This window comes from Chrysemys picta, chromosome 1 (assembly GCF_011386835.1).
Source record: "Chrysemys picta bellii isolate R12L10 chromosome 1, ASM1138683v2, whole genome shotgun sequence".
NCBI classification, from domain to species: domain Eukaryota; kingdom Metazoa; phylum Chordata; order Testudines; family Emydidae; genus Chrysemys; species Chrysemys picta.
In genome coordinates, this window is record NC_088791.1 from 307,389,618 (window position 1) to 307,402,334 (window position 12,717).

Here is a 12,717-nt window from a genome sequence, read left to right on the forward strand (position 1 = left end):
GTCTAAAAAGAGCAAATTCAGCTTGTACTGAAGTCACTTTGTTCACTCTATACTGATGATTAATTCATTTTTTAAAGGTTTTTTTTGGTGGGGAGGGAGGGAGAGAAGAGGGGTAGTTTTTACATTCTAAATCCTTAACTTTAAGATGTCCAGTTAATTCCAGGAGCCAAGCATGGCTAGCCCTCTTCCTATCCACTGACATCAGAAATGATCCTACTCCTTAAAAAAAAGGAGTTAGTATATCCTATTGGGTGATCTGGGATATTCCTGATGCATCATTTGTTTTGAAGAAAAAAAACATTTCTTCTGCAACATAGTTCTGAAAGTGTTTATCTTTCAAAAGAGGAGTTCAGTGTCCACCTTTTACAAGTCCCATTTGTCTCAGGAAGGGAAAATGTAATATCTCGGGTACGTTCTCAGATATCACGATAGACCTGATTTCATTATTAAACACTGAACCCAATAGATTTGTAGAAATGAGGAAGAAATCTATTTGTGAGCAAGTAGAATGTGGGGAGGGGAAAAAAATCATTCTAGGGTTCTGCATTCACCATACACCTTTTAACCCCAGTTCTTCCATATCGTCTTTTATCATGTTTCTAGCATGTGATTGTGTAGATTGTGGCTGGCCTGGTTTGTCTAAAAAAGGGTCCAACACCTCATTAAAGTATCCTGCTATGCTGTTATTAATCTGGGATATTAATTAATCTGGAAAAAATATTTAAAAAAAAATTGGATCATCTTTATAGAGTCCCATCATGGGGTTTACTCACCACTAGGGCACCCCCTCCTGCTGCTATGAGGATTTGCTCCTTCCAGGTCTGACTCCCCTTCTGTCACTCGTTCATGTACCCTGTTGCCCCCCCCCCCCTAGAACTCAGGGTGCTCTCTTTGTTGCTTGGCCCTTCAGCCACGTCGCTATAATCCTCCCTTTTCAGGGTATTAAAGTCCCATGGGATGACTTTCCCAGGCAGCTTTCTGCTCCATTGTGTGGTAGGGGAGCCCAGGCCCCTTCCTCTACTCCAGATTCCAGTTCAGGGACCCTATACCTAGCAACTGGGGTCTGCTTTCTCTCAGCCCCCATTGTTCTTTCCTTGGTCTCCTTCCTATGGGTTCCAGCTCCCCCTTCCCTGGGTTAACTAGCTTAAACACCCTCTTTCCAGGGAGTGACTGCAGACTACTTAAACTCTGTAGACCCCTTTCTCCCCCCCGCCCTTTTTTTTTTTTCTCTCTCTCTCTCTCTCTCTCTCTCTCTCTCTCTCTCTCTCTCTCATATAGAATGACTGCAGATTACTTCCCCTGAAGCCTCTTTTTGCTGCTACCTTCCTGGCTTTATACCAGCCCCATCTGTTTCTTCTCAGCTGGGCTCCATCTGCAATCAGCCTCTCAAGCACTGGCTCTCCCCCAGGTGTATCCTTTCAGGTTAATTAAACCTACTTTAACCTGCTCTGCCTTGTGTGGGGGTGAACACCCCATCACAGGTCTATACATATTAATTAGGGTATGTATATATTGAGTCAGAGATATTAGCCTTCATCAGCAAAAAAACCCAAACCAAACCAAAATAAAATAAAAAAACGACAACAACACCCACCACCTATCTTCCGCCTCTTTCATTTACAGCTAGAATTTGAAAATTGAGTCTTTTGTTAAATAATAGAACTACTACATCTTTGGCTGCAGAGGAGAAATTGTTAAACCCCTCTACCCCATCCAGCCTCTCTTAAATTTCTCTGCCTCTGACTCATTAAGTGGGGTTTCCTGTAGGAAGTTAATATCTGCTTTCAGTATTTTTAGATGAGTGATAATTCTTTTTCTCTTTATTGGGTGGTGGTCCAGGAAACACAATTTGTAATATTAGCCATAAAGAGTGCTTAGATCAAATATATCTTTTTGTCAGGCACCTGGACAGTGTCATTGCTTGGGCCATTATTAATTCCAGGTCTAGGAAAGGTATATCTGGGTTCCCTTCATCACCCCAGGGACATTGGGGTGGGGGATGGGGGGGGAAAGGATACAGGATAAGGCAGACCAGGAAAAGAAAAAAATAAATATGATGTGGGGAACAGACAGAGAAAAAGGAATCAAGTGATCAAAATTGATCAAGAATCACTTAAAAATATGTAACTCTTATCTCAACTGAAATAGGACCTAAGTCCAGCAGGTTTACAAGGGGGTGGCCTCATTAGAACCAGAAACAATGGGTTTAAACTGCAGCAAGGGAGGTCTAGGTTGGACATTAGGAAAAAGTTCCTAACTGTCAGGGTGGTTAAACACTGGTACAAATTGCCTAGGGAGGTTGTGGAATCTCCGTCTCTGGAGATATTTAAGAGTAGGTTAGATAAATGTCTATCCGGGATGGTCTAGACAGTATTTGGTCCTGCCATGCGGGCAGGGGACTGGACTCGATGACCTCTCGAGGTCCCTTCCAGTCCTATAATCTATGATTCTATGATTCTATGATTACTCACTCTCCCCCATCCCCCCACACTTTGGGTATAACAGGATTTCCTTTAACTTTATGAAGAAAAAATAGTCTCACATCAAGGGAAAAGCATGATTTCTGCACTACTCACAACAAGAGCAAAAGACCAAAGAGGGAAGAAGGCTACCGTCTAAACTTAAGAACAAGCCTATAGTGGATTGTGATGTTATCTGATTAAAATATGACTATATAGATCATTGTTGCAACCACTATTATATATTTGCAATATATCTTGTACAAAATGTGGCATGTAAGATGTCTATGAAAAGGTTATGATTTGCTTGATACGATTATGCTATCTGTATACATGTATCATTTTTGTATTTGAATTTGGCACTATACCTGTATTTCAAATGTTTGCTCCTGGGGTAACTAACAAAGTAGTTATCCAGCACATCTTGGAGGGACTATTCAAATTGACTGGCCCATCAAAAGGACACTTAACTCACAATGGACCATGGGAGACACTCATTTACCCTGAGTGGACTGTCCTGTAAACGTGCTGTCTGGAGTATAGGTAATGGCTTCCTGCAATGACTGAGCGAAATTGGGCACGAACATGTGACTTGCCCATGTGACTCCAAATTCCCATCTTTTACCTGTAATTTTCCACTAGCTGTGCTGAGGTTTTTGTTTAAAACAATGGGTTTCCCTCCACAGGGCAGAAGATATAAAAGGCCCTGGAATCCCCTTCATTTTGCCTCTATCCTGCTCCAGCCTCTGGACTATGAACTTATACTAATGGAAGCATTCTAACCAATGGACTGAGGATCCTCCAATGATTTGGAAGCAGCCAGAGACTTGACTTAAGCCAGAAGTTTATTCCATTACTGCTACAAGCCTGAACCAAGAACTTTGCAATTACTGTACAGTAACTCCTCACTTAACGTTGTAGTTATGTTCCTGAAAAATGCAACTTTAAGTGTGTTCTGAAGATCAGGAAGGTTCAGAGCTACCAGTGTGATCTGGTGCAAAATGCAGCATTCCCATAGAAGTATGGCTTCCTGACAGAGTGGGGATGATCTTAGTATCCCTTGCCGGTTGATATAGCGCATTGCTATTGTAGCCCTTCTACCTGGTGGAGCCGGCAGCAACCAGGGCTGAGTTCAATATCTAGGGATTCCTTTTCAATGATACAACTCAGAACCAGCTCAAGCCCCCACCTAATAACCTGGGAAAATTACACACCACCCCTGGGCACCTCTGAGAGGCAGAACTTCTCCACTTGCAAGCACAGAATCTGAGTGTAGAAAAGAAACTTTTAATGAAAGGAGGGAAGTCACCTGACATTAATTAGGGAAAATGCCACAAGCTGGATTCATAATCATAAAACTGTGAGCAGGTCACCCACCTCAGAGTGCATGGGGCTGTGTCTTCTGCTTCATGTTCTTGAGTTCTACAACCAAAAGTTCCTTTTCTGTGACCCTCTCTGCTCCCTCATCACACCCCACTCATAGTGGTTGTCCTTGGTCAGTGAGGACTCAGGGTTCAGAGGTGCATCTACGTGAGTTCACCTCCCACCCAGTGAAGAAGACACTTTGCTTGCTCTGCCATTTGAGCACTTGCTCTAGCTGGCCACCCTACTAGCCACCATTCCGCTGGCTGCCTTGCCAGCCACTCATTGCTCTGCTGGCCGCCCCACCAGCCACTTGCTTGCTGCTCTGCTGGTTGCCCTCGCCAGCTATTTATTGGTCACCTTCTGCTGCCACCTGCCTCTCTGCTGTGACCTCTGCATGTCAGTCTCTTGAGGTTCCACCCAGCTCTCAGTGATTGTCAGCTCTTAGTGAGGGAACTTGAAGCAGGCTGGGCAGAAACGGTGTCCCATCACAAATGATTTCAGCTCTAGGGAGCACTTAACAAAACAAAACAGCAAAAAAACAAAACAAAAAAGTATGGGGCCTACTTAGCTCTATCTTTGAACAGTGGGGAGGGGCAGGTTAACTCAGTTTTACTTTTAGTTTATTAAAAAAAATAAAAATAACACTCTGATGTCCTATGTGATTGATTGGTTATGTGCTAAAAGAAATTAATCTCTGTGCAGAGAGCAAGCACAAAGCTTATATGTTACATAAGTCCCACAGGACTTTAACTAGAACATATGTGGCACATAGGAAGTATGCTGACACCCTGCCCAGCAGTCTGTCTGGCCCATGGTGAGAAATATTAGCCAGACTCACACCATGCAATGTACAGTGCAATCTCACTGAGGCAAAGTACTTTTGGAGACTCCTTCATCTATATCTATTCAATGTTACAGAGACAATAATGGGGAATTACTAGTATAATTGTCAAAAATCACTTTAGAAATTCTTTAGAAATTGAAGTGAGTGAAAGTATGGACACCACTTGGCAAATTAAAAAAAAAAAAAGCCATGTGGCTTCTGGGTTAGTGCACATTAACTGTAACTTGAGACAAGAGGTGCCTAGCTATATGAACTGTGGCACCAGATTTTTGCCTGCTTGGCACTGCTTCACGGCAGTACTGTACTGGCATGAATCGCTTTTGCAGCATTTCTAGGGGAGTACACTGAAAGGACATATTGTCATCTGGTGATCCCTTCGGAAGTGGCCAATGGCAATCCTACCCTTAGATGGCTACTGACTAAATGCAGTGTTCCAACCTCTCATTACCCTCTGAATTGTACCTAATCTTGACCTCGAGAGTCAGTGCTGAAAAGTCACAGCTGCACTGTCATTTTAGACCAGTTCTGCTTCCAATTTTCCTGATGACAATAGGATTACTGCATGACCTCAAACCTTATAATACTGTCTAAAACATTTCAGGGTGTAAAATTTAATGCCTACTCCAATTCATCTCTTCCCTCTCCTCCCCTCCCGCACCACTTAGTGTCTGAAAGGACAAGCTAATTTAGTCTCTGCCATTCCATCAGGAATTAGGGCTTCATGGGGAGAGGGATGAATAATGAAAATGCCTCATTATTTTCAGCCCCAACACACAGTGTGATTGCACTGAAACCTTTACATGAAACTGAAATGATAAAAGCAACAGCTGTCATTTTATCTTACAGGAAGATGAATACAAAGATGGTAATGACAAAGACATTTCAAAATGAATCTCAAAAAGATTAACATAACTAATTCTGGTACTTCCAAGTCTCATGCTCTTGCTGAGAAACCATCATTCGTAAATTAACTTATTGACTCAGCCCCCAAAAGTTATTTGTTTAAAAATCCAAGTCTAAGAGAGGAGGCATGAATTAAGGAATCATCTGTCCATACTATTGAAGTAGCCAAGCTTTTTCTGTCATTTTTGAAAACCGACCTCCTTCGATGTTTCTGCAGTAACTGCTTTAACTTCTCCTTAAAGAAAGTGGTGGTGAGAGTGTAGAGAATTGGGTTTAAGGCACTGTTTATTGGCAGAATAAATATCACTATCCAGAAAGTGACAGTGCCTAGAAAAAATCACAATGAAATACAGAACTTTAGAAGATAATCAGCATTTTCTTTTGGTATGAAGTACATAGAGCATCCATGGGAATGTTGCTTCTTACTTCTGATGTCTGAAGGGCAGTTTTTTGAATGGAGTAAAACATACTGACATATGAAAACACTATTATGATGAATGCTAGTAGGTTCACACCTGTTGGGAAAAACAGAAGATTCAAAAACAGGAAATCCTATAAAAGGGATATCCTCGTATCTTCCTTGTCTCCCATCATTTTTATATTCTTTCTTCCTTTCTAACTTTATTATAAATATTCATCACTGCAGATAGCTTTTTATTGTTAGAAGTATGTCCTATATATTTTCTGCTGTAACAAAGCCTTCTTATGTACATGTACTCCCCTCTGTTACATAGTGTAAAATGAAGGATTCTGTAGTAACTTACTATAGAAACAGATAGCTTCCAGAATTCCCCAGAGGTCTGAGCCCCTGACTAGATATGCTCCAATAAAGCTGGAACACAAAGTATCTGTAGGAATCCTGCATATGGATGAAATAATGGCATAGTGACTGTGGAAGGGCCAAACCCAGCTGATACTTATACTAGCCCCAGAACAGCTACCTCAGATCTGTTCAAAAACCCACCACAAATTACTGCAAGAGGAATGTGCACAAAACAGGATTTGCAACTTGTTTCTAAAAGCCAGTCTACACTAGCTTCATATCTGTGTTTAAGAAGTGGACTTTTAGCAATGGGCCAAATTCTGTTCTCAAAAAAGGGAGCTGCTCTGGATTTACAACAATGCAACCAAAACCAGAATTCTGGTACACTTGTTGCTAATCTTCTTATAACACGGTTTTGCTGAGTAGCTGGTCTGGATGGGGCCAAAATCAGTTTAGACTATTTTACAGAAACATGATTTCACAACCAAGCTATAGCCCAAATTTTCATTTGCCCCTGACAAACAGTGTTATAATACAGTTTAGTCAGAACCATGTTAAACATTGCTCTAAGGCAACTGTAAAGAGGGACTCAGCTTATCCCCATATGGTTGGCTACTGATGCAAACATGAAACATGTATTACTCTTGGGTGTGTGTATAAATTTGTGATGGTGTATAAGGAACTCAGGATACTACTCAAAATATCATTGCCTTAAGCCCCTGTGCCCATAGTGGTACAATCTGCTGGAATGCTGGCCTTCATGGCTCTTCCGGTGTAATCAATGCAGGTTTTGTTAAGAACATAAGAACATAAAAATAGCTATACTGGGTCAGACCAATCTAGCACAGTATCCTGACTTCCAACTAGTCAGTGCCAGATGTTTCAGCGGGAATGAACAGAACAGGGTAATTGATCGAGTGGTCCATCCACTGTCATCCAGCTTCAGTTTCTGCCAGTCAGAGGTTTAGGGACAAGCAGAGCATGGGGTTGCATCCCTGACAATCTTGGCTAATAGCCATTGATGGACCTATCCTCCATGAACATATCTAGATGTTTTCTTAACTCAGTTATATTTTTAGCCATCAGAAAGTCCCATGGCAATGAATTTCACAGATTGAGTGTGTGTTGTGTGAAGAAGTATTTGTTATGCTGTCTATTAATTCCATTGGGTGACCCCCTTTGTGTTATGCAAAGGAATAAATAACACTTCCCTAGTCTATTTCTCCACACCATTCATGATTTTGTAGACCTCTATCATGTCCCCTGTCAGTCATCTCTTTTCTGAGCTGAACAGTTTCAATCTTTTTAATCTCCTCATTTTGATGCCCTTCTCTGCACTCTTCCCAATTCTAATGTATTTTTTTGAGATGGGGTGACCAGAACTGCACATATTATTCCAGATATGGGTGTACAATGTATTTATATAGTGGCATTAAGATATTTTCTGTCTTATTATCTAGCCCTTTCCTAATGCTTTCTAACATTTTGTTAGCTTTTTTGACAGCTGCTGCTGCACATTGAGTGGATGTTTTCAGAGAACTGAGGGTCCTGTGGCACCTATAAGACTAACAGAAGTATTGGGAGCATAAGCTTTCGGGGGTAAGAACCTCACTTCTTCAGATGCAAGACTTCTTCTTGCATCTGAAGAAGTGAGATTCTTACCCCCGAAAGCTTATGCTCCCAATACTTCTGTTAGTCTTATAGGTGCCACAGGACCTCTGTTGCTTTTTACAGATTCAGACTAACATGGCTACCCCTCTGATACTTCAGAGAACTATCCATGATGGCTCCAAGATCTCTTTCTTCAATGGTAACAGCTAATTTAGACCCCATTATTTTGTATGTATAATTGGGATTATGTTTTCCAATGTGCTTTACTTTGCATTTATCAACGTTGAATTTCATCTGCCATTTTGTTCTCAGTCACCCAGTTTTGTGAGATCCCTTTGTAACTCTTCGCAGTCGGCTTTGGACTTAACTATCTAGAGCAGTGGTCCCCACCCTTTTTACCTCATGCCCCCCCTTACCCTTCTGTGTACCTCCCACCCTGAGCCAGGAGCGGGGCCGTGGCTCCAGGACGGGAAGATGCAGATGGGGTAAGGGAGCTGAGGCTGGAGCCACAGCAGTGGGCAGAGGTGGGAGCGGGGCTGAGGCCAGCAACCGGGGCCTCGGCCACAGGGTTGGGAGCCGTGGTGGGGAGCAGATCCCTGGGTGCAGGCCAGACAGCTGGGGCCTCGGGCATGGATCTCTGGGCACGGGGTTGGCAGCTGGGGCCCCGGGTGTGGGGCCGGGAGCGGAGCCCTAGGTGCGAGGCTAGCAGCTGGAGTTGGGGCCAGGACCAGCCAGGGCCAGGAGCACAGCTGGGTGGTGCTCCCTTCCCATCCCCCATAAGGGCTGAACCAGGCCCCAGCTGCGCCCCTCTGAACTTTCCTCTGTGCCCCCCTAGGGGTGTGCACCCCACAGTTTGGGGACCCTCTGATCTAGAGTAATTTTGTATCATCTGCACACTGCAACCTCACATATACACATAGGAAGACATGGTCCATTCTGTGAAGAGTGTAGAATCTAATTTTATACAAGACACAAGTGAATGTAACAAACAAAAGGAGGGAAAGAAGTGGGGGCAGGGACACGGCTAACAATAATAAGATAATTCAATTATATAGCCATGGCCAATTCTAGGGGCCAGCAAGCAGGGGAGTCAGTCTGGGCACCAATTTCCAGGGGGTGTCATATCGCTGTGCCAGTTGGTCATTTTATTTGTTTGTTTTGCTGCTCCATGGGGTGCAGAAAACGCTTTCTGCCCAGGCTGGCAAAGGCTTAGGGCCTTTCCTGTACATAGTTGCACTGTATGCACAACATGATGGTTCCAAATCTTTTGAAACCTTTCCACTTTATAAATTAGTAAAATCAGGTATCCCCAACCACCATTCAACCTAGTCCTCACTGGGGATCATAATGGATCAAACCATCAAATTACAAAAGCAGATAACTTAGGTGCAGTATAATAGCAGAAAATAGCAGTCATATAATATTAACACAGAGAATCTGAGGAATCATTTCCCTAGCTAGGCTATAAATTGAACTGGGAATAAGCAGCCATAAAAAAACTAAATAAAAACTCTAGTATGGAATACACACCACCATGCCAAAGACTAAGCATTAGTCAAACTCTTGGCACACTGTCTTCCCTCTGCCCCACATTCCCTAAGCCACATTTATACACTGCCAAAATATTTATATTTAACAATTATCCCCATTTTTTGTCTCTTGGTCACTGTTCCCAGGTTTTCTTTTAGCAAAACAGGCAAAAAATAACTATAAACAAAAATATAGGGTTGATGTTTGTCCAGAATCACACTCCCCTCCTGAGTCACAAGTGTGAGGGCAATAAACTTTCCAAAGACTACGTCAAACTCATGTAGCAATCCCCTGTTCAGTTAAAAGAAAAAAAGAAAAAAGCTTCAGGCTATGCCACTTGGCAGGTATGAGCTCGCAAAGAAGGCCTCGCCTCTTTTTTCAAAAACAGAACCAAAATATGAATGATGGAAATCTTCTGTGATGAGGCATCCTGCTGAAAAACCCATTATACTTAGCACTGATTTGGGATATACTGCATTTCCATGTTCACTGCAAATGTTATGAGCTGTAAATATAAAATGACACAGCAGTTGTTGGTGGGGGAAGATAACTCTCTTCTGTGTTCTTGCTACACTAAACTATTCAGTTTAAAGATTTTGGTTTGAGGCAGTTTTCCTGGAACTGACAGAATGACCTTTTTGCGAGATCTTGATCTCTTCCAAGGAGGTTTTAGTGCAAGCTCAGGCAAATGAAGAGATAATTTTTGTTTTTGTTTTAGGCCCCAGTTCAGCAAGATTCTAAAGCAGTGTGTAACGTTAGCTACATAAGTAGCCCCACTGGTTTGTATATGATCACTTTAAGTACATGAGCAATGCACATATATAAATACTTTGCTGAATCAGAGCCTTAGTCATTTTTACTTGGGACTCACTAGAGTCCCAGTCTACAAACTTTACTGTATTATGTGAACAGTCTGTACTCATACAGAATATCCCATTGACATTCATGGGACTATTCTGTTGAGTAAGGACTACTTGCATGACCAGGGTTGCAGAAATAGGACCTGTTTTAGATATACTTTTATTTTTGCTGCATTCACAGTAGGACTGGCTTATTAAAAAAGAAAAATTCAGAGGTTGCTGATTCAAATGTTTAAATTATTCCATCCACAAACACTGTTTGCAAATTTTGGGGTTTATTTTAGATTGTCCCCCCCAATCCCTTTTTAAAGAATCAAGAATCCAATATTGTTTTCAGTGCTTAATAGGAGGATATCAAAATTCTTTTGTGGAAGATGATTTCTTATAAATATTTTATTGATATTAAAATTTGACAATAATAAATTCATTACAAATACATTAATAAGACTTTGTTTGTTCTCCTCAATTGCCTTCTGTGTAAGACTTCTCATAAACAACTATTTTCCGTCCTTCCATTGAACCTCTTTATTTAAAAGTTATTGTTCCATAGTATGACCTATATATTAACAAATATATGTATATGTTACAAACATAGGGTGTGATTACAGAAATCCAGCCCGCCTCCCCAAGGGCCATGTGCTCCTCTCTTGCAGCAAACAGCATGGAGGGAGCAGAGCTGCACATAAAGAGAGACAAGAAAATGTTGCAAGAGTTAGCACCAAATCATGCCAGCTGATTCATAGATTCTAGGACTGGAAGGGACCTCGAGAGGTCATCGAATCCAGTCCCCTGCCCACATGGCAGGACCAAATACTGTCTAGACCATCCCTGATAGACATTTATCTAACCTACTCTTAAATATCTCCAGAGATGGAGATTCCACAACCTCCCTAGGCAGTTTATTCCAGTGTTTAACCACCCTGACAGTTAGGAACTTTTTCCTAATGTCCAGCCTAAACCTCCCTTGCTGATATGCATGCAACTCCTACTTGTGGACTGTAAAGTGGACTTGGATAAAAATCCTCTTGTAGAGGAACACAGAGAATACCTCTCCAGGGAGAGGGGCCCCCATTATTGTGCAGGAATACTAAGGATACTTCTCTGGGGGAGGGGCCCCAGGATATTAGGAAAAGACAGGTAATAGTAATGAGGGATTTGATTATTAGAAATATAGATAGTTGGATGTGTGATGACTGGAAGAACTGCATGGTGAATTGTCTGCCAGGTGTAAAGATTGCAGACTTCTCGAAACATCTAGACAGACTTATATGCAGTGCTGGGAGCAGACAGTGGTCATGGTACATTAGGTAGAAAGGTAGAGGAGAGGTCCTGGGTGCCAAATTTAGTCTGCTAGGTAAGTGATTAGAATTCAGGACCTCCTTGGTAGCATTCTGGAAAATGCTTCCAGTTCCCCATGCAGGGCCAGTTATACAGGCAGAACTTCAGGGTCTCAATGTGTGGATGAGACGATGGTGTTCAGAGGAGGGATTTAGATTTATTAGGGACTGGAGAACCTTTTAGGAAAGGAGGAGTCTTTATAGGAAGGTTGGGCTCCATCTAAACTAAAATGGAACCGGATTGCAGGCATGTAAAATTAAAAAGGTCATAGAGGGGTTTTTAAGTCAGAACTGGAGGAAAGCTGACAGGTGCAGAGGAGCACATGGTTTGAACAGACACATCCCTTAAGGAGGATTTATTAAAGGGGATAATCTATATCTTAATAAAGAGGAAAGGACAGAAGTTGATAAAGTACAGGTAGGAACTGAAGAGAAACAGTCAAACAAAAAGGAGTCCCATTCAATTACATCGCATGAAGGCAGACAACTAAATAGTGACAAATTTTACAAATGCTAGAAGTCTAAATACTAAGATGGGTGAACTTGAGTGCCTGATATTAAATGAGGATATTGATATAATAGGCATTACAGAAACTTGCTGATACAATGATTCTCAATGGGACACAGTAAGACCAGGGTATAAAATATACAGGAATGACCGAATAGGTTGCACTGGTGTTGGAGTGGCACTACATGTGAAATAAAATATAGAGTGAAATATAGTAAAAATCTTGAATCAAACAGTACCATAGAATCTCTATGGATAGAAATTCCATGCTTGAATAATAAGAGTATAGCAGTAGGAATATGCCACTGACTACCTGACCAGGATGGTGACTGTGAAATGCTCATGGAAATTACAGAGGCTAAATAAACAGAAACCCCAATAAAAATGGGGGATTTCAACTATCCCCATATTGACTGAGTACATGTAACCTCAGGATGGGATGCAGAGATAAAATTTCTAGACACCACTTATGACTGCTTCTTGGAGCAGCTAGTCCTAGAACCCACAAGGGGAGAGGCAATTCCTAAGTGGAGCACA

The 12,717-nt window shown here is 41.8% G+C and overlaps 1 protein-coding gene across 1 annotated transcript in view; it reads right to left on the reverse strand.

The window, feature by feature from the left end:
* Positions 1 to 5,662: 5,662 nt before the first annotated feature.
* RXFP2 (relaxin family peptide receptor 2) overlaps positions 5,663 to 12,717 on the reverse strand; it is a 68,328-nt gene continuing 61,273 nt past the window's right edge. The window contains 2 exon segments of the mRNA XM_065581352.1: positions 5,663 to 5,962; positions 5,965 to 6,086. Coding sequence (XP_065437424.1) covers positions 5,663 to 5,962; positions 5,965 to 6,086 — 422 coding nt within the window.